Below are 22751 nucleotides of genomic sequence, written 5' to 3'. Positions count from 1 at the left end.
ACCTCTATTCCTACATATGGCTGCTGTTTCCAGAAAAATCTTTCTTCTTCAGTATTCCCATAAAGCATGGTCTCATCATATACGGTAGGGTGTGCGAAGAAGCTGGGACAAGCTGACCTTGTGCCAGCTACTGAACTGATGCCCTCTTGGGAGGGAAAGGGGGGCTCTGGTGCAGAGAGGGGTGAATTGTGGAAACATTCTCCATCTTCTGACTCAGTGCTGGAGTTGGCTTGGTTTCCTTCTGTTCCTTTGTGTGTCTCATCCAAATTCTTTCTGAGTAGGAAAGTTTATTCAATGGGGAGAATTGGGAGAAAGTTACATTTTACGATTTGAACCTCTTCCTGCCTCCCTGAAAAACTGAACTGCCTGTATACCTGCTGTTTAGAGACCCTGAGCCAAGGCCCAAACTTAGGTTGACACAGTAAGATTCTAAGACTAATGAAAGGAGGTTTCTTCTGATTGTATTTCTCAAGCATTCAGTGGGTCTTATCTGCAAACCTGGTTCATATTAATCAATCAGTTATTGCTTCTTTCTTCTTTTGATTGCTTACAGACATTGGGAAGGAGTGGGACCCCTTCTCAGGGAACTTCCTCTGTCCCTCTTCCCCATCCCGACTTAGAAAATCCCTAATCTTTTCTCCAGTTATAAAGCCAGATGACCCATGTAATATTTATGGGAGAGATGTGGGGAAATTGGAAAAAAACAGGGATAATAGGAAAGTCTGTAGTAGGGTATGGAGGAGTTTAATGGGAGAGAGGGAATATTGCTTGGTGAGGCAAGGGAGGGAGATGCCTCCTGCTAAGAGGGCACAGCAGGGGTCCGATAAGGACTGTTTGTTGTTGAATGACTGAACTGTTGTTCAGCTCCCTCTATGCCCAGAAAACTTATCTGACTGTGAATTCAAATAATATAAAGTTTAATAACCAGTTGGGATTGGAGTTTTTCCTTAGCTTCAGAATATAAGGCCGGCCCCAGAGGCTGGCGGAGGGTTCTCCCACTCCCGTCTACTCTATATCAGTCCAGTTTTGTATGATTCAGAATCTTAGCAGTAGACAGAAAGCAAACAAGAACATGTCTAACCCTCAGAGGTGATTGGGCCTGAATCGGGCTGAACCAAGAAGAGGGGGCACACCACACCAGACTGAGCTGAACAAGCTCCTCTCTCCTCCAACACCAGGAAGCAAGTTCTTCCCCCCCACCCCCCCGCAGGAAGAAAGTGTCACAAGACACTTTCACAAGACCCAACTGCCACTCCTAGTTGCCCCTTTCCCCACCAACTATCAGTCTTATTTCCTTTCCACACCCATAATTGCATTATTTCCTTTACATTCATTGGTCTTATTCAATTCATCTCTTTTAAGGTAAATAAGTCTCTTTTCCTCCCTGATTTCGATGTCCAAACCTAAGCCCAGGAAAGGGCCTGGTCCTTATTGGTTAGATAGTTGGCATACATTGCTTTGATAAATTGATGTGCTCAGAAGAGCAGAGCTTTGATTCCTCAGGCATTTAATCTTTCCCTTCTCACAGTTAATCTCATTATTTTCTTCTACATTTACCTGGAAATTGTTATAATTAAAATTAATATATCTACCAGTTATTATTTTTCATAAAGTGTATTAATAGAATAGGTAGATAAGCATAGATTTAAAGTCTCTTCCTTACTCTAAGTTCTGACCACATGTCACCTAACCTGCAAGAATCTAACTCTGTCCCTCATCTTTCTCCTCTAGCCCAGAGTCCCTGCCAAAAGACTCAGGTGGGCTCTGTCCACTCTCTTTTATTGATCTTCAGGGACACAACTCTGGCATGTGAAGAATGTTGATGAACCGGTCAGTAGCTCAGGAGGAGGAGGGTTTGAACTTCCCTCAACACAAAATCTGGTCTCTGGCTCAAAGACCCAATCCTCCATGTGCCGCACTGGACACCTCCGCCCTTGCTACAAGTTGCAGCACCTACCCAGCCCCCAGACTGCTGGTATCAAGTCTCTCTGGCCTCTGCATGAGTCCTCATCTCCCTTAACCCACAAGAACATTCATCAGTGGAACCCCTTTCCATGTCAAGGTAGGGCTTCCCATCCTTCATTTTCTCAGGCTTTGCCTTCTCCTCTGTACCTCCTCCCCTGTATGCTCTTCTCTTTCTGAGATGATAGAGACCACCTCCTCAGTCCTCTCAGTCCTGTCTGCAGCCTTTAATGCTGTTCGCCCACTTTCTCATCTCCAATATTCTCTTCTCTCTAGGGTTTTAGGACATGGTTCTCTCTCCTGATTTATCTCCGATCTCTGACCTGTGATTCTCTGTCTTCTCTGCTGGCTCCTCCTCTAGATCTTATAACAGTAGGGTTAGGGTGAGGGAGTTCCTCCAGTCTTGTCATTGGCCCACTACTCTTCTCCCTTTGGACTTCTTTACTTGGTGATCTTATCACCTACCAGGGATTCAAGCACCATCTCTCTGTTGATGAGTCTCAGATCTGCATTTTCTGCCCCAATCTCTGTTGACCTCCAGTTTTTCATCTCAAATTTCCTTATGGGGATTTCACACTTGGTGACCAGTAGACATCTTATGCTCAGTGTGTCCCAAACACATTGTTCTGTCTCATCTAGACAGAACCCCCACCTTCTCTATAGCTGTATCCTCCTTGTCCCTCATGCTCAAAACCAAAGAGACCCCCTTGACTCCTCACTGGCCTTAAGCCCATATCCAATATGGTACCAGGTCCTGTCAGTTTCAACTTTTCAACATATCTCCAATACCCTTCTGTCCCCCTTCTGTCCTGTGTCACTGACATCCTTCTGGTGGAGGCCCACATCACCTCCCTGCTAGACTATTAAGATAACCTCTGTTGGGTCTGTCTCCCACTGACTCTTCTCACGCCAAGGCCTCTTCCATTCTCCCACCAGAGTGATTTTTATACAGCACAGTTCTGATCGTATCAATCCCCTACTCCATATACCCCAGTGACTTGTGAATCTTAAAAATTCTCAGACCCTACTTCAGAACACTTGGTTAAGACCATTCCCCATTTTAAACAATAAAGGTACTTGGATCAGGAATGTGAGAACTCTACTCCACCCATACTTAAACATACTTTAGGGAAAGATAATGTTGTAAACTCCTTGCTGAACAATGAGAAGTACTTAACGCATACTTATAGTAAGGCAAAAGCCCTTAAGCTGTGCCTATTTTTAGATCTAATACAAAAGGGTGCTAAGTACCTATAAAGGTCAGGCAACTTGTAAACTTGCAAATGGCAAAGAGGTGAGAACTTACTCAGAGGTTTTAGTCTACTCAGGTATGAATTACTCAAAAGTTTCGTCTACTCGGGTGTGAATTAGGAATGGTCTGTCCTTTGGAAAACGTCTACTATGATTGGTAGGTATAAGAACTTAGGGGAGGTGACATAGGAGAAAATTCGCTTTAAAAAGGAGCTCAGAAAGGGCTCTGGGGTCATTCAGCTGGAAGATTCAGCTGGGAAAAGCTGAATTGGAGGAGGCAGCTGGCCAAAGCTGCCTTGAAGGGCTTGGTGGCTGAACTTTATTGAGCTAGCTGAAGCTGAACTGGTGTCTCTCTGAACACTAGAATTTTGCTTTGGACAGATCTTGTGATGAGTTGATAAAAGACTGACTGATCTCTCTCTTAGGGCTTCAGCCTAGGCTGGCCTAGGCTGGTCTAGCCCTTTTCTCATTATTTCCTTTTTCTCTCTCCCTTTCTTTAATTCCTCATTTGTATTAATTAAAATCTCTATAAAACCCAGATGACTTGGGTATATTTCATATTTGGGAATTTTCCCCTGGAGACCACTTTATATTTTGATTTAACTCAAGACGCTATCTTGAACCCATATTTCTGCAGTCACAATTTAAGCCAACCACTCTTTTAATTGTTACAGTTTATGGCTCCAACTATTTTATTTGCTACAGACTCCCTATTCCCTCCAGGATCAAATACAAACCATTCTCTTTGGTGTTCAAAGCCCTCTTTCCCCTCCTCTTATTCATTATTCCCCAGTCTGTGCTCTTGGATCTAGGGGAACTGGCCTACTGGCTTCCTTCAGCTGCAGATTTTTTAAAAAATCCTTTACTTCTGTCTCAGAATTGATGGTAAGCATCTGTTGTTAGGTAGAAGATGGCTAAGAGGTAGGAAATTGGGGATAAGTGGCTTACCCAGGGTCACATTGGTAGGAAGTGTCAGAGGTCATATTTGAACCTAGGGCCTTCTGTCTCTAGTTCTAGTTCTCTATTCACAGCCCCAAAGTGGAAAAGTTTTGTGGTTTGTTTGTTTTTTAACCCTTACCTTCCATCTCAGGATCAGTTCTAAGATACACGATGAGGTCTTGGCAATCAAAGTTAAATGACTTAGCCAGGATCACCCTGCTATAAAGAAAGTGACTGAGGTCACATTTGAACCCAGGTTTTCCTGATTCCAGATCTGACACTATCCACCGTGTGATCTGGCTGTGCCTAGTTCTGGCATTTTCAATAACTTTACTTCATGTCTGGAATATTTTCCCTCCACATTTCAGATCACTGACCCCTTTAAGCTTCCTGTAAGTCCCAACTAAAGACTAAAAACTTTCTACAAGAAACCTTCCCTCATCCTTCTTAGTCAGAGTGCCTTCATTCTTTCCATTCTTCCCTATTTCTTCAAGACAGAGCTTCCTTTGTGTCCATGTGTCTGTGTGTTGTCTCTCTCCCCTACTGGACTGTGAACTCCTGGAGGTTAAGGACTGTCTTTTGCCTCTTGGGGAATCCCCAGAAGGGCAGGACAGGTGCTGGAGATAGAGGGAATGGAAATGAAGGTTTCTTGTCCTTGAAATGCCCTGTGTGTGTCCCTGTCTTCTCTCTATCTACCTCCTCTTCTACCTTATGGTCCTGCAGTCCAACCCAAGAAGCCCCCTCCTAAAGCAGATGGGACACTAGAAGATTCTTCTCATGCTTCCCTCTATCTTTAGCTTTAGCCCTCCCAGCTTTCTGCCTTCCTCCCTTTCTCCTTGACTAGTTTTTCAAAGAAGTCTCTTTCTGCTCTGTCTGATGTGCTTCTGCTGTTACTGTTGTCTTCAGTTATTCAGTCCTTTTGTATTTCTGCTGCTTGGGGTATTCAAGAAGCAAATGGTCTCCTACTAAACATACTACAGACACCTTGATTAATGAACATCTACTCTTCTGTCTAACACTGTGAAGCCTCACATTTTCAGGTATTGGGAGTGAAATGTAACCAAAGGGTAAATTGAGGCAGCTCTCCAAGAAAGACAACCAAGGGAATCCTGCCTGTCACTGAAAGGGGTCAGGGGCTTGCCTCTCTTAATGCTCCAAACCCTAACCAGAAGGCTAGATCTTTTTGATAGGTTTGGGGGAGCACAGAACATAGAACAGACAATATAAGTAATGTCTATCATAGGATGGAAGGTCACCATTGGTTATAGAGCTTGGATAATCAGATACACTGTGATTGATTGGAATAATCAATAATAAGGTGCCAGCAATGCTCCGGCTCTCCATCTTTACCCAGTATAAGACAAAATTCTTGTGTGAGTCCAGTGCAAAGTCAGGGCCCTGACTTTGGGCAGCAACCCAGACATCTCTGAGATGGATGGGAGATTTAGAAAGACTAAACTGACTCCTTGGGGCTTGCCTGAATATTCCAAGGCCAGCTAAATTCTTGAAAATGAGGCTAGAATAGTTATGGGGTACCCAAGAGCTCTATTCTGTACTTCCCCTATTACAGACTAACTGAATGTGGAGATGAGTCAAAAGGCAGGGAGCCAGGATTCAATCAGTTACTGGTAAATGGGATCAATATGTAAATGATCTGAGATCAGCTCAGCCTTCTCTAAGGATAGCCCACCCTGGGCTGGATCCGGATCCTGAGTCCCCGAGCTCTCTGGAACGCCTTCTCTCCTTTCTCTTGCTCTAGGAGGCACTAACATTCAAGGATGTGTCTGTGGACTTCACTCGGGAGGAGTGGTGCCTCTTGTCCCCTCCCCAGAAGGAACTATACAAGGAGGTGATGTTGGAGAATGCCCGGAACCTGCTCTCTGTGGGTAAGGAGCCTTCTCCCTGCTGCCTGAGTCAGCCATCCAAGGGAAGTAGCTTGTTCTGAGGCACACACTTTGAAGTGGCTTGTGGCCAAATGTAAATTCAGGCCTTCCTGCCTCTAAGCCAGTGGTTCTCAACCTTTCTAATGCCATGACCCCGCAGTACAGTTCCTCAGGTTCTGGTGACCCCAAACCAATGTGACCGTGAAAATATGGTTTTAAGACTGAATTGCCATAACTGTAAAAATGATTTTAGTGTCTTGATTTTATATAAAAGATAAGTGGTCACCATGGGAAAATTCCCAAATATGAAATACCCAAGTCAGCTGGGTTTTATGGAGATTTTAATTAATACGAATTAAGGAATTAAGGGAAGGGAAAGATTCAGAGTAAGAGGAAATAGTAGGAAAAATACTTTCTCTTTAAGAGAGAGACTAAGTCAGTCTTTAATCACTCACCACAAGATTTTGTCCTAAGCAAAACTCCAATTCTTCACTTAATTCCTCAACTCAACTGAGTTCCAAGACCCAGTTCCGACTCCTGACCTCCAATTGAGCTTCCAAGGCTGAATTAACCCAGAGCCCTCCAGCTTCTTCCTTTTAAAGAAAATTTTCTCTTCTGTCACCTCCCCTAAATTTTCACGTCTACTAATCACAGTAGATGCTTTTCCTCGAACTGCCCATTCTTAGTTTTTAGTTCTCACCTTCTCTGAGAAGATTATATCTTCTGTGTACTTCACACCCTTTGCTAAGTTTACCCTTTCCAAGTTGCCTGATCTTTTAGTGATTAATTTGACCTTCATAGGTACTTAGCACCCTTTTGTATTACATCTAAAAACAGACCTACTTTAAGGTTCTGGCCTCACTATAAGTATGAGTAAAGTACTTTTTCATTGTTCAGTAAGGAGTTTTACAACTTTATCTTCCCCTAAAGTATGCCTAAGTATGGGTGGAGTAATGTTAGAGTTCCCAATACATTCCTGACCAAGTACCTTCATCGTTTAAAATGAGGAATAGCTTGATCAAATGTTCCAAGGTAGAGTCTGAGAAATTTTTAAGATTCACAATCCCTCCTAAATGATCATTGGGAGACTAGTCTTCCCATTGATCATTTAACATAATCATCTTGTAGTCCTAAACGCACTTCTAACTACAGATTTATACAATATTCAATTTTCGTAAGAGGAAATTACAGTAGTGAGGGAGGAATAGAAAAGAAAGAAATTAAAACCAATGTTTTGCTAGGTGCATTGACAGAAAGCCAAATTAGGAGCAGTCCCCTTTGGCAAAAAGTGTACATTTACAATAAATATTCAATCAAACTTCAGTTCAATCAACCATATTCAAAGTTCATTCTTGATCTTCTTGCTGTAGTGTAGGTTTTCTGGCATCTTTCTGCAACAATTCATCCTGTGGATTTAGGAGTTAACAAGCTTTTTCCTTGAAGATTTTTCTCGAACAAAAAATCAAAATCTTGGATTTTTATAAAAATACAATCTCAAAGAAAAAATCAAAAATCTTGGATTTTAAATTAAAATGCAATCCCCCCTGAAGTAGGTGTTAAAAAACATCCAATTCAGCTCAGGATGCAAGGTTCAGTTATGGAGTTGTAGAAGTCAATTATCAAAAGAAGAGAAAAATAAGCAAAATCTTGAGGGAAAAAAATTCAAAATATGCCCTTGTATAGGTCCAATTTAAAGTAATTTCTATCCCATAAGTCTCTACGACAGAATGCAGTAATATTTCACTTGCCCATTTGCAGCCAAAACTACAGGAAGTTGCCATAATATAAGAAGAAAAGGTACTAGAGTTCTATTTTATACGGAAGTATCATTTTTTTAAATTCTCAGGGATATAGGGAGCCAGCATGATTGTCAAACTTTGTACTTGTATGAGTACTTCACAAAAAGTGCAGATACAAGGAAATCCTATGACTTAACATATGTCAAGTGTCGCAACCTCAAGTCCACATTAGTATTTCCTGTGTGCTCCTTTTGGCACTATTCAGGTTAAGTCTGTGCTCTTTGCTTTTTATCCCATTTATCACAGTCCCATAATATTTTATCAATAAATGGCAGGTTCCCATACTTTAAAGCTTTTGGTATGCATTGATATTATAGCAAGTATATATATATATATATATAAAATTTATATTACTGCAAAAAAATAATATAAATTGTATGTACCTTTATTACAAGAAATGAGAAAAAAATGGAAAAAATCAAATATTCTAATCAAAAGAAAAGCAATAATAAAAATAAAAAAATCAGTAATTCAATGTGTCCTTGGAAAACATCATCCACTTGTCAATGGATTATTATCTCCAATGCATGTGATAGGATACAGTCAATCAGTCTCAACAGAATATGCTTTCTTCACATGTGACCAATGAATCCAAGAGTCCTTTTCTCCAACCTTTATAGATGTTGGAGTAGTTAACAATATTTGAAATGGTCCTTCATAGGAAGGCCGAGTTGCTCCAGTAAGCTTGAAATTCTTCATATACACTTTATCTCCTGGGTTCAGGTCATGAAGAGAAAAGTCTAATGGTCCGGCTTGTACTATAGCTCCAGATTCATGAAGTTCATGTAGTTTGTGCTGTAATTCCTGTATATAAGAAGCAATAGTAGTATCTCCCCCTAATAGTGATGTATTTGCCGGGGAAAAAGGTTTAGCCTGTATAGCAGATGTCCAAAAAGCATCTCAAATGGTGAGATGTGTAGGTCTCCTCTAGGCCTGCTTCTAAGATAAAATAGCGCCAAAGGGTGAATTTCAGGCCATTTTAAATGTGTCTTAGTGCATACTTTTCCAATCATAGTTTTAAGTTCTTTGTTTATCCTCTCTACTTGGCCTGAGCTCTGAGGATGATATGGAACATGGAATTTGGGAGTTATCCCCAAGCAAGAATATATTTGGTTTAGGAAAGAATCAGTAAAATGACTTCCTCTATCTGAATCAATACGTGCTGGTAGGCCAAAGAGAGGGATAATTTCTTTTAATAGTATATTAGCAACAAAAGCTGCAGTGGCTCAGGTCGTAGGAAATGCTTCCAGCCATCTGGTTAGTTGATCTACTATGACTAGACAAAATTTATAATGTCCAGCCTTTGGCATTGTTATGAAATCTATCTGTAGATGTTCAAAAGCTGTGTAAGCCAGAGGATGTGCACCAAAAGCTTTGCCACGAAATGCAGGTTGTTTATATGCTTGGCAGGTAGAGCAGGCTGAACATACTTTAGAGGCTATAGTAGTTATACCAGGGGCTATCCATACTCTCTTAACAGAGTCCAAGATGCCCTGGGTGCCAAAGTAACCATTTTTATTACTAGATTGGCAAATTTGGTTATAAAAACTTCTAGGGAGCAGGGGTTTTCCTTCAGATGACACCCATACTACATTAATCTGTTTTGCTTTGAATTTTTATTTCCATTTTTCCACTTCCTTTTCATTATAGTAAAGTGATCAGTTTAAATCATCAGTGGTTGTTAATGTTAAAATTAATTCAGGTTCTTCTATGGCTGCTGGCTTTGCAGAGGCATCTGCTCAATCGTTTCCTCTAGAGACAGGATCGGTACCACCTGTATTGGCAGAGCAATGAACTACAGCTAGGGCTTCAGGCATCTGGAGGGAAGAAAGAACTTCATTAATAATTTCTGCATTAGCTATAGATTTTACAGCTGAGGTTAAAAATCCTCTCTGGAGCCATAGCATTCCCGACTGAGTGACAGATGCCAAAAGCATATCTAGAATCCGTATAAATTGTTGTCTTTTTATCCTTGGCAATTATACAAGCATGCTTCAGAGCTATGAGTTCTCATTGAGCGCTAATGTTAGAGGACAGTGAAGCTGACCACTCAGTGGCAAATTCTGAGATTACGACAGCTCCAGTGTAGTGTATGACATCCCTCATAAAAGAGGAACCATCAGTAAATAAGATCATATCTGCATTGTCTAAGGGAGTGTCCAAGAGATTATCTCGAGGCTTTTCTTCCATGGACACTAAGGTTTCACAAGTGAGTAATGGTTCTCCTGAAGTTGGTAAATATGGAAGCAAAATGGCAGGGCTAAGGGTAGTACAACATTTTAAGATAATGTTTTCGCTATTTAACAAGGTTATTTCATATCTTGTAATTCTCTGATCTGAAAATGCCTGTGTTTTATGCTTTATCAACAATGCTATTACCTCATGTGGGCACATAATTTTTAATGGGCATCCCAATACTAGATCAATAGTTTTTGTCACTAGTAAGGCCGTAGCAGCTACTCCTCTAAGACGTGGTGGTGCTCCTGCTGCTATTGGGTCCAGTTGGGCAGAATAATAGGCAATTGGGCTCTGAGAAGGCCCCAAAGTCTGAGTTAAAACACCTGAAGGTACTCCTCTTCGCTCATGTATATACAAAGTAAATGGTTTGTTGTAATCTGGGATGCCTAGAGCAGGGGCAGACAAGATAACCTTTTTTAGCTCGGATAGAGCTGGCAAGTGTTCAGGCTCTACTTCAAGAGGTTTATGGACCAAATCCTTTATTAATGCTATAAGGGGTTTATTAATTTCCCCATAGCAAGGAATCCATTGTCTGCAAAACCCTGTTGCTCCTAAAATTGCTCTCAACTGTTTCTTCGTAGTAGGAGCACTTAAATTTTGAATATTCTCAATTTTTTTTGGAGAAATATAGTGAGAACTCACAGTCAGGAAGAACCCCAAATATTCTACTTTAGGGAGATCCCACTGAACTTTATCCTTCGAGATTTTATGTCCTCTTTTGTGCAATTCCAAAAGAAGGTGTTTACTATCTTCTAGACATGTTTCTGCGTCAGTTGAAGCCATGAGTAGTTCATCTATATTTTTGATTAATTTGCTGTTTTTAAATGTTATATTATCTGTGTCTTGGCTCAAAATTTGCGCAAATAAACTTGGGCTTTCCTCATAACCCTGTGGCAGATGACTCCATGTATATGTGATCCCTTCCAGGTAAAAGCAAAGATATGCCTGGAGTTCTCATGTATGGGTATGGAAAAGAAAGCTGAGCACAAGTCTACTATTGTAAAGTATGTAGCTGTGCTAGGAATAGAGGAAATAATAGTATTTATGTTAGAAACTACAGAGTGTCTCTTTATAATGTGGTTATTCACCACCCTTAGATCCTTTACGAATCTATAGAGGTGCTTGCCATCAGGCCCTATTTTTGGTTTTATAACTGGCAGGATGGGCATGTTATATTCAGATTTGCAAGGGATTATTATTCCCTGTTCAATTAATGAATTAATAATTGGGGTAATACCCTCAATTGCCTCCTTTGAGAGAGGATACTGAGGAATGGAAGGAGGTGTGCTAGATTTAGTTTTTATCTGCACAGGAACAGCAGATTGAATTAAGCCTACATTGGAAGAAGATGTGGCCCAAAGAGACTCTGGTATATCCCTAGGTATTTCAAAAGTGGGAGACTCTTTTGCCTCCTAGTTCTCTGAGAGAAGTACAGGTAGTAAATTTAAAGATTCCTCCAGTATTTCTAATGATAAGGAACCATCTGGGGAGCAAGTTATTGTTGCTCTGAGTTTGCATAAAAGGTCTCTTCCCAGCAAATTTAAAGGGGAGTCAGTCAGGGAGATTATATTAGAAGTAGGGTTTTCTGAGGCCGAGGGGGCAGGGAGAGGGGTGGGTTGGTTAGGAGGGTTAGTGTCCAGAGCAAGGTGGGACAGAGACTCTGATAGTGTTCTTAACTCTCTTTTAATGCTTCTCATAAAAGCTACAATCTCCCCCTGACTTTCTTCTATAAGCTCAAGCCGAGTGTTTATTTCTGCATTTTGTTGAGTAGTAGAAGGAACACTCGGTTGGTTTGACTGAGAAGTAGGTTTTGTAAGGAAATACAATATTACACCCATAACAATCAAAATCCTAAGGGGGAGTAGTGTGTCGATTATAATTTTCCATAAGCCCCATGGTATGAGAAATTTCAGAGAGTCAATGATTGCAAATTTTACAAGGTTGATCATGGAGCTGATGAGCCAGTTGTTAACTATGTTGTGAATTGGCTGTATCCACATATGTGGGGTGTCACTTAATGGACTTCCCTGATTAGCAGGGTCCCACAAGGGAAGGGGCTCACCTTTGTGATGGGACCCGGGGAGAGATAGGAACCGAGAACCAGGGTGGAGAATGAAAGACACGGACAAGTCAATGTTTGAATAGGCAGGCAGACCTATGATACTCCCTTTGATAGGAAAGTATGAGTACAAAGGAACACGAGGTGAATGAGGAAATTAAGGGAGAGAATGTAGGCTGAGATGCGTTACAGCCTCAGGGAAGGAGAAGGTGGGGGGGGGGGGAGAGAGAGAGAGAGAGAGAGAGAGAGAGAGAGAGAGAGAGAGAGAGAGAGAGAGAGAGAGAGAGAGAGAGAGAGAGAGAGAGAGAGAGAGAGAGAGAAAGAGAAAGAGAAAGAGAAAGAGAAAGAGAAAGAAAATATATTAAGGAGCCGACTGGAGAGAGAAAGCCAAGAGGAGGTTCATGGGTTTGCCTCTTAATTTAATCCAAACCTGCTTAGGCAGTACTCCCAAGCACGTAGTAACCACATCACAAAGTATAGACAATTCAGATTGGGTGTCAAGGTAGAGGGAACACCTTTGGGCGTGTGACAAGGAAATCACTTTAAAAGACTGATATATATTAATTTAAAGTCGCCAAGGAATTCAGCTATGTAATTCCTAAATGAAAACTCAAGTCAGCAGTCAACCTTTTATGGAGTTTTTAATTACAAACAGGAGGAAGAAATGTATTAGAGAGAGGGAGAGGGAGAGGGGAGAGAGGGGGAAGGGGAGAGGGAGAGGGAGAGGAGGGAATAGGGCTTAAATACCCCCTCTGTTTAGGCTGGGCCAAAAGGCCCAAGCCCTTAGATAGCTGAGGCAAAGAAAAGAGATCAGTCCCTATCACTCACGTGACCAAAATGGAGAAACAGTCTCAGGGGCCTCCACCTCCAGCCTCCTTCAGAGCAAGCTTCTCAGAGCACAACCTCTCAGAGCAAAACCTCTCCAACCAACCCTCAGTCCTCAGACCTTGCTATCTTTAAGGAAACCATCCAAGTTCCCTCCCCTCAGTTCTCACATCTACCAATCACTGTCCATGTCTTCCCTGTGCCAATGGTGGCTCTAGCTTAACCCAGGACCGTCCAGAGGTCTGCCCCTTTGCACATGTATGTTGAAGGTCATATTCTCAAATAATTAAATTTTGATCTATGCTGCAACCCTTCCTAAATCCTGTTAGGACTGAGTAGGGTGGAGATTGTAAGTTCCAAGACCTGGTTCTGTCATTCCAAGTATCTCTATTGTATCAATTCTAAAATCAATCATGACTCAAAGAACTTCCTGTTCTATGCTTAAGCATAGGTCAAAGCCCTTTTCCATTGTTCAGCAAAAGGTTTCTGTCCTAAAGTAATCTTAAGTATGGAGGAGAAGGACCCTCCCATGCCAAAGGGGGGTTCACAATCCAATAGACTATCAGTAGGAAATTTTTCAAGTATGAAATTTCCCAATGGTGAAATTTCCAACATTTATAAGTCTAAGAAATTTTAAGGTTTACAGGTGTGTAGATCGCAAACCGTGCTTTCCCGGGGAATTGAGTCTGAGCATGTTAATGAGTTTGTCTTGGCCAAGGGCCGCATGGCCAGTTCAAGGTTACATTCACAAGCCTCATTGATATAACCTTATGCTTGGAGACACAGTAATCATACAGTCATTTATATTTATAGATGTGAATATGCTTGGGATACTACCACATATTTCTAAAGTAAACACGTGGGGAGCAGGACAAGGCCAAAAGCTTTTCCCAGGTTTCCCTTAATCCTAATTTAGGCAGTTGTTCCCCAAAGGAAAGGATATTTAGATACAGCTCTTCTAGCCAGGACCTTAGGATCCTGTTGCTAAGATTTAAAACAGCTGTGTTCTATTTAATTTAAAGAGAAGTAGAAATTTTTTAAATCACCCACTCTTGCAGTTCTATTTTGAAGCTGAGTTAGCACGTTTAAAAAGACTGACTGACAGAGCAAGTAATAAAGAGGGAAAGGAAAGAGATTTGGTTTCACAGAAATTTTTGAGGGTTGTCATCACAACCTATGTGGTCTGCCATAAACTGTGATCGTGAAAATATAGTTTCAAGACTACGAATTGCCATAACTGTAAAGATAATTTTAGTGTCTTGATTTTATATAAAAAATAAGTGGTCTCCATGGGAAAAATTCCCAAATATGAAATACCCAAGTCAGCTGGGTTTTATGGAGATTTTAATTAATATGAATGAGGGAATTAAGGGAAGGGAAAGATTCAGAATAAAAGGAAATAGTAGGAAAAAGGCTAGGGCCTTGGCATAGGCCTTTCTCTTTAAGAAAGAAACTAAGTCAGTCCTTAATCACTCACCCCAAGATTTTGTCCCAAGCAAAACTCCAATTCTTCACTGAAATCCTCAACTCCTGAACTGAGTTCTGAGACCCAGCTCTGTCTCCTGACCTCCAATTCAGCTTCCAAGGCTGAATTAACCCAAAGCCCTCCAGCTTCTTCCTTTTAAAGAAAATTTTCTCTTGTCACCTCTCTTAAATTTTTATATCTACCAATCACAGTAGAAGCTTTTCCTAGGACTGCCCATTCTTAGTTTTTAGTTCTCCCCTTCTCTGGGTAAATTATATCTTCTGAGTACTTCATACCTCTTTGCTCAGTTTGCCCTTTGCAAGTTGCCTGACCTTTTAGTGATTAATTTGACCTTCATAGGTACTTAGCACCCTTTTGTATTATATCTAAAAATAGACCTAGCTTAAGGGCTTTTGCCTCACTATAAGTATGAGTTAAGTTCTTTTTCATTATTCAGTAAGGAGTTTTACAACTTTATGTTCCCTTAAAGTATGTCTAAGTATGGGTGGAGTAAAGTAAAATTTCCAATACATTCCTGATCAAGTACCTCCATCATTTACATAGGGAATAACCTAAACCATAACCTTAAGATAATGTTCCAAGGTAGACTCTGAGAAATTTTTTTTCCTACTTCTTTTTTTTTTTTAATATATTTTATTTGATCATTTCCAAGCATTATTCGTTAAAGACATAGATCATTTTCTTTTCCTCCCCCCCACCCCCCATAGCCAACGCGTAAGTCCACTGGGCATTAGATGTTTTCTTGATTTGAACCCATTGCTTTGTTGATAGTATTTGCATTAGAGTGTTCATTTAAAGTCTATCCTCTGTCATGTCCCCTCAACCTCTGTATTCAGGCAGTTGCTTTTTCTCGGTGTTTCCACTCCCATAGTTTATCCTTTGCTTATGAATGGTGTTTTTTTTCTCCTGGATCCCTGAAAGTTGTTCAGGGACATTACACCGCCCCTAATGGAGAAGTCCATTACGTTCGATTATACCACAGTGTATTAGTCTCTGTGTACAATGTTCTCCTGGTTCTGCTCCTCTCGCTCTGCATCACTTCCTGGAGGTTGTTCCAGTCTCCATGGAACTTCTCCACTTTATTATTCCTTTGAGCACAATAGTATTCCATCACCAACATATACCACAGTTTGTTCAGCCATTCCCCAATTGATGGGCATCCTCTCGTTTTCCAGTTTTGGGCCACCACAAAGAGCGCAGCTATGAATATTTTTGTACAAGTCTTTGTGTCCATTATCTCTTTGGGGTACAGACCCAGCAGTGCTATGGCTGGGTCAAAGGGTAGATATTCTTTTGTCGCCCTTTGGGCATAGTTCCAAATTGCCCTCCAAAATGGTTGGATCAGTTCACAACTCCACCAGCAATGAATTAATGTCCCTACTTTGCCACATCCCCTCCAGCATTCATTACTTTCCTTTGCTGTTATGTTAGCCAATCTGCTAGGTGTGAGGTGATACCTCAGAGTTGTTTTGATTTGCATCTCTCTGATTATAAGAGATGTAGAACACTTCTTCATGTGCTTGTTAATAGTTTTGATTTCTTTATCTGAGAACTGCCTATCCATTTCCCTTGCCCATTTATCAATTGGAGAATGGCTTGATTTTTTGTACAATTGATTTAGCTCATTATAAATATGAGTAATTAAACCTTTGTCAGAGGTTTCTATGAAGATTTTTTCCCAATTTGTTGTTTCCCTTCTGATTTTAGTTATATTGGTTTTGTTTGTACAAAAGCTTTTTAGTTTGATGTAGTCAAAATTATTTATTTTACATTTTGTGATTCTTTCTATATCTTGCTTTGTTTTAAAGCCTTTCCCCTCCCAAAGGTCTGACATGTATACTATTCTGTGTTTACCCAATTTACTTATGGTTTCCTTCTTTATGTTTAAGTCACTCACCCATTTTGAATTTATCTTGGTGTAGGGTGTGAGGTGTTGATCTATTCCTAGTCTCTCCCACACTGTCTTCCAATTTTCCCAGCAGTTTTTATCGAATAGTGGATTTTTGTCCCAAAAGCTGGGATCTTTGGGTTTATCGTATACTGTCTTGCTGAGGTCGTTTTCCCCCAGTCTATTCCACTGATCTTCCTTTCTGTTTCTTAGCCAGTACCAAATTGTTTTGATGACTGCTGCTTTGTAATATAGTTTTAGGTCAGGGACTGCAAGGCCCCCATCATATGTGTTTTTTTTCATTAATTCCCTGGATATCCTTGATCTTTTGTTCTTCCAAATGAACTTTGTTATGGTTTTTTCTAAATCAGTGAAGAAGTATTTTGGTAGTTCAATGGGTATCTGAGAAATTTTAAGATTCACACCAAAAAATTATTTTGGTGGCTACTTCAAAACTGTAATTTTGCTAGTTATGATTTGTAATGTAAATACCTGATACACATTATGCATTCACATTGCTACAAATCAAACAATTTAAACATAGTGATTAATCACAAAAACAATACTTAATTATATGTTGAGAAATATTAATCCAGCAGGAGGCAGCCTGAGCGCTGGGGCCGGAGTTAAGTCCTGCCTGTGGAGGGGGTCCCCAGACACTGCCTTCTTCCTGTCGTCTCCCTCCAGCTTGAGATGAGGCTTCACTTTGCTGGGGTTACTGGGCTCCGTTATTCGCTCCAGGACTCATTCTTAACCCCTCTGGAGCCAGCGCCCGGATTCTCTCTCTAGGTCTCTGTTTGTGTCCGGTCTACAGGCAACAGGGTAAATCCATCACCCCTCCTAGGGGGAGGGCTGCTGATAGGTAACTAATATTAGTACAATGTGCGGGCAGAAGGATCCCTATTCTTTCCGAGATCTTGCTATAAAGTAGCTCGATTTCTCAGCGGCTAAAGCCATCGGAAATATGATTTTCCGATGGTTTTAGGCAGCCCCTGTTTTGGTTGTTCAACCCCCTCCAGGGTCACGCCCCACAGGTTGAGAACTACTGCTCTAAGCTATTGCCCCAGTCCAATCCCGTTCTAGCTGCCTCTCATTTCCAGATAATGGAAAACTATGGACTCAGTCCAGCGTTTTCTAAAGTTAATGCCCCAGAACCAAACATTAGGATTCCAAATTGGTTCTCTAACCTTCTCCCCCCTCCTTTCCTTATCCATAATGCTGTGGAAACTCTCCTCTATGGCTCCCACCGGTCCTGATTGCCCTCCTTTGTGACTATTAGACATTAGATCTGACATAAGCCCTGGGTCCAGTCAGTAAACATTTATTAAGTAATAAATATGTTCTAGGAATCGTGCTAAGCCCTAAGCATACAAAGGAAGGGAAATACCGGTCTATGCTGTCCTCGGGCTCACAATCTAGAACCCAGACATGGAGGTAGTTTAGAAAGAAGCAACAGATCCTGAATCTCACTCTGAGATGATTTAGGCATTGGTGAATGGAAATGCATTTAATTTAGCAGGGAAATCAGGAAGTAGATGATTGAAGAGAACGACAGTTTAAGGAGAAAAGCAATCCAAGGAGGAAATAATCCAAATTCTAATCATAAAAATAAACATTTGCATATTACCCCCTAGTATGTATCATACACTTTATAAATTTTATCTCTTTTGATCTTCATAGGAACCCTAGAAGTCACTTGATATTATGTCCATGTTATAGTTGAAGAGCCTGAAAACAACAGAAGTCACTCCTGTAACTTCCCTATGGTTAAACATCCTAGCAAGTTTTGAGATCCAATGAGACTGTACCACCACCTGTATTGGGATTTTTAAAAAGAATATCATGAAAATACAAGTACCTATCTAAGGTGGGAAAAAGGAAGAGAATTGTATGAATTTTCTTGCCCATTTCCTTACAAGAGGATCGTGGACTCAACTTACTATATGAGACATCTTTTTAAACATGGAAAATGGCATGTTTTTGTTTAAATTGTATTCAGGAGGAGGATTTTATTTTTGTGAAAAGAAGCATTAAAAGAAAAGTAATGACAAGAAGTAGGGAACTGAACAAAATCTTTTATGCTTTGCATAAATGCAAAAAAGAGTGCTGAAGTTCTTCATCTGATCTCAGATATTAGAATAGAAAATAAGGTTGAAAGCAATCACTAAGGGAATTGAATTATGCTTACAGGGAAACTAGATGTTGAAATAATAGGAATATTTAGTCTACATGAACCCAGTAGTGTCATACCTATAGAGGATTGAATGTACAGATGTATAAATGGAGATTTTGAACCTTTAACTTCATTCCCCCAAAGTCCTTGGTATTTCCCAAAATTCCCTTTAATCTCTCCTGAGACTCCACATTTGTGAGATCACATTATTGGTATTTAAATGGCAATAACTCCTCCCCCGCCCTCTTTTAGGGATGATGTAGCAATCAGCGGTGATGGTGGTAAGATGGGAATTTTGAAATGACTAATCAGCAATTGGCACATGGTTTTTATTTTGTATCCTCTGTATTCATTGATTTCTAATGATCTTTAATAAACCTCTTAAAATATAATATTTTTATTAGAGATTTAATTTTATATTTTACACAGATAATGAAAATGAAAGCAAAAAGATTGAAAGTAAATTGTCTAGGGGGCAACTGGGTAGCTCAGTGGATTAAGAGCCAGGCCTTGGGATGGAAGGTCCTAGGTTCAAATCTAGCCTCGGCCATTTCCTAGCTGTGTGACCCTGGGCATGTCACTTCACCCCCTTTGCCTAGCCCTTACCACTCTTCTGCCTTGGAGCCAATACACAATATTGACTCTATGACGGAAGGTAAGGGTTTTTAAAAAGTGAATATTCTAGTACTGTGGACAGAGCATGCCCACTCACAAGATTTGGTCTCAGCTGCCAGGATTTCAGGTCAAGTCACTCATCGAGCCTTTCTGCAGCCAGGGTCTGAGGACTATAATAAAGCTAGTTTGTCCCAAATTCCAGATTTGTTATGAAGAGCCAATGAAAGCACATGGGAGGCTCTTTTTTATTTAAATTTTTGTTTAGCTTTTGGGCAATGACATTTTCAAAGGACGCATTGTGACTATTTAAGTTGGAAGCCTTTCTTACCTGAGGAAATCAGATATAAAGTGGTTTATATTCTAACAGTTGAGAAATTGTTGCTCTATATGTATGTTTTACTGTTTGTTTCTTTTAGGAGATATCAGACCTGAAATGAAAGCGAATCCAAGAGAGGTGAGCTTTCCTGTGGAAGAAATGGAACTACAAAGATTCATGCGTCATGGTCCCAATAACTTTTCTTCCAGGGAATTCTCTGTTGCACCTCAAAATTCATCTCATATTGAACATCAAAGAATGCACCCTAAGGGAAAATCTAGTGAAAAAAATCAGTGTGGAAAGATTTTTATGCACAGGGTCAGTCTTGCTGAACATCAAAGAATACACAGTGGGGAGAGGCTTTATAAATGCAAGCAATGTGGAAAGGCGTTCAGTGTGAGCTCCAGTCTTGCTAGACATCAGAGAATCCACACTGGGGAGAAACCTTATGAATGCATGCAATGTGGAAAGACATTCAGACATAGCTCCACTCTTGCCGCCCATCAGGGAATCCACAGTGGGGAAAAACTTTATAAATGCACACAGTGTGGAAAGTCATTCAGTCAGCGCTCACATCTTGCTAGACATCAGAGAATCCACACTGGGGAGAAACCTTATGAATGCAAACAGTGTGGAAAGACTTTCCGACTGAGCTCTAGTCGTGCTGAACATCAGAGAATCCACAGTGGGGAGAAGCTTTTTGAATGCAGGCAATGTGGAAAGGCATTCAGTGTAATCTCCAGTCTAGCTACACATCAGAGAATCCACACTGGTGAGAAACCCTATGAATGCAAGCAGTGTGGAAAGACATTCAGTCAGAGCTCCCATCTTGGTACACATCAGAGAATCCACACTGGAGAGAAACCTTATGAATGCAAAGAATGTGGAAAAACTTTTAGTCGGAACTCCAGCCGTGCTGACCATCTGAGAATCCACACTGGAGAGAAACCTTATGAATGCAAGCAATGTGGAAAGGCATTTAGTGTGAGCTCCAACCTTGCTGTACATCAGAGAATCCACACTGGGGTGAAACCTTATGAATGCAAGCAGTGTGGAAAGACATTCAGTCAAAGCTCCTATCTTGTTATACATCAAAGAAAACACTGGCAAGAAACATTATGACTGAAAACAATGTGGAAAGACATTCAGTCACAGTGCCAATTTTGCTGTTCATCAAAGAATCCACACTGAAGGAACCTTACAAATAAAATCTATTTGCAAAGATGTTCATATTCAGCAAAGGTCTTACTACTCTTTGAAGGAAATTCCCCCCCCCCCCTTTCTTGGGCAGCATTGTTTAATTAGAAATCTCTTGCTCTAAAAACTGATTCTCAGCACCCCATTCTCATCCTGTTTTTACATGCTGACATACACAGGATTTAAATTTAGAGGAGCCTTGCCTCTTGCTCTCCTCTTCTTGTGAGGGTAGCTAAGCACATGGAGTTTTTTGAGCATCTAGTCACATGGGTCTATTTTTTAAATAATAAACTAAAATTATAAGTGAAGTGTTAGACAATGTTGCATACCAGTTATGTTAGCATCTTGGAAGTATGATTGGTGTATTGGTATTGTATCTTATGTGTTCATATCCAGACTCATGGTCATGTTACTTATTGATTAGTGTATTTCCAAATTCAATCCAAAGGATAAAATAATTCTTGAGGACAATATTTGCCACAAGGTCCTAGCTCACACCTTATTAGATGACATTCCTTACCAAGTCACCTGTTTGATTAACCTCCTCTTTGATTACATGATTGTCAGTTGAGCCAATGTTAAAGCCTATACCATGTCACATGTTCATTAGTTACCTGCCACTCCCCATTCCTAAAATCTCCAATTAAAGTTTGAGGGCACGTGATGTAAGGTCCTCTCTCAATTCCATCAGAGGGACACGCAAGATGTAGCCTATATTTTTAACTCCTTGTCTCTGAGTATTTCTTTATCACTATCCATTTTCCCTCAGCTTTCAATCTTCTCAGGTGTCCACTCATGAAAATATTAATATGTAACTACAAGAGAATACAGACACTTATTTTAATCTTACAACTTTAAAGTAATCAGCAAACAAAATGTATGTATCATGATACAGGTACTGAATTTAAGAGTCTTTTTCAATTCCAATAGCTGTAGTTATAGACTTCTTCACTATTCAGAGTTAGCAATGGAGTCTGAAAAGCTAAGAATTCACCTCCAGACTCTAAGGTTCCTTTCCTTCCCTCGTGTCATTATTCATCTAGTTTCCAAGGTCATGCCTTTGGCATCTCCCAGAATAAGGGAGAATTCTTCACTGAGCATAGTCTGGAGGAATCTCATTTTGGATGTGTTGCACAGACCAGGCAGTCCAAAATGGCAAGGCACTGTAGTGAGATGAATTTCTAGCCCTGAATTTCAGGAGTATTTCAGCTAATTGCAAGGATATACATTCGGGAACTGTAGCTATTTAAGATATGTAATGCACTGCTTTTCCATAGAGTGAACCATGCTTGCAATTCTACTTCCTATCTGTATTTTGGAGGAGTAACCTTCCTTGCCCTCCCCTCTAGGGGCAAAATGCCAGAGGCCAGTTGTTTCCAGGGAGCTGTTTTTAGGCCACATGGTTGGGGGCATAACATAAGGTTTAAGTGGCTGCCATGCTTGAGACCCACATGGGGGCTTATAAAAAGGAAAGAGCAGACTGCAGGGAGCAAAATAGGGTTAAACTTTGTTCATTACAGCTCAAAAGTCAACAACTTCTAAAAACAAAAGTTTGAGAAGAACTGACTTCCTCCAGTTTTCTGGAGCTACAGGTAAAATCTTGTTGCAATATCTGGGTTGCTTTCCTTAGGTGAAAGAATTCAGGCGGGTTAGAGGCTAATTGTTGCTAAAAAACATACATCTCTCTTCTTTTACCTCACCAGGAGACATATTCCCTCTCTCCCTTCTACTCATTTCCCTGTTACAACATCTTCCTTACCCTCTGTATCCCCTGTACTTCTTCCCTCTACAATCCCTATAAATATTGCAGTACGAATTTAGGGTTAGGGTTAGTCTCAGGCAACTGTATCATGTAAAAAAAGTTGACGGACCAGTTCAGCAACCCAGAAGGGGTTGGGAATAAGATCCCCTTGGCACAATTCTCCCCCCATGATCCTTTGGGAGACCAGTCTCCCCAATGGATCATTTAAACATAACTATTTTAAACCTCCAAATACCTTCTAGCTAAAGGTACATACAATATTTCACTTTCCAAGAGGAAGTTACAATAGTTAGAGATGAGAGGGAAATAGAAGAAAAATACAAAAACTGATTGATAGGCACATTGACAAAATGTCCAT

At 40.5% G+C, this 22751-nt stretch overlaps 2 protein-coding genes across 3 annotated transcripts in view; both read left to right on the top strand.

The window, feature by feature from the left end:
- LOC100617201 (zinc finger protein 114-like) overlaps positions 1–22751 on the top strand; it is an 89430-nt gene that overhangs the window by 6071 nt on the left and 60608 nt on the right. The window lies entirely within an intron of this gene.
- LOC100616997 (zinc finger protein 239-like) lies at positions 1927–20893 on the top strand. Of its 2 annotated transcripts, XM_007506714.3 has the most exons (3): positions 1927–2062; positions 5912–6038; positions 19535–20893. In XM_007506714.3, the coding sequence occupies exons 2-3, from the start codon at positions 6005–6007 to the stop codon at positions 20554–20556; spliced, it is 1056 nt and encodes a 351-aa protein (XP_007506776.1). In that variant the 5' UTR covers positions 1927–2062; positions 5912–6004; the 3' UTR covers positions 20557–20893. The 2 variants fall into 2 exon arrangements, with proteins under 2 accessions (XP_007506776.1, XP_007506779.1); XM_007506717.3 differs by lacking the exons at positions 1927–2062; positions 5912–6038 and adding an exon at positions 18042–18197.

Source organism: Monodelphis domestica, chromosome 3, assembly GCF_027887165.1.
Source record: "Monodelphis domestica isolate mMonDom1 chromosome 3, mMonDom1.pri, whole genome shotgun sequence".
In the NCBI taxonomy this organism is placed as follows: domain Eukaryota; kingdom Metazoa; phylum Chordata; class Mammalia; order Didelphimorphia; family Didelphidae; genus Monodelphis; species Monodelphis domestica.
Note: the sequence above shows the minus strand (reverse complement) of the source record. Positions and strands in the feature narration are given on the sequence as shown.

Excerpts from the sequence above, each read along its gene's own strand:
- LOC100616997 (XM_007506714.3), top strand. The coding sequence starts at position 6,005 with ATGTTGGAGAATGCCCGGAACCTGCTCTCTGTGG. Across the intron at positions 6,039-19,534 it reads CCGGAACCTGCTCTCTGTGG|GAGATATCAGACCTGAAATG; the intron begins GTAAGGAGCCTT and ends TGTTTCTTTTAG.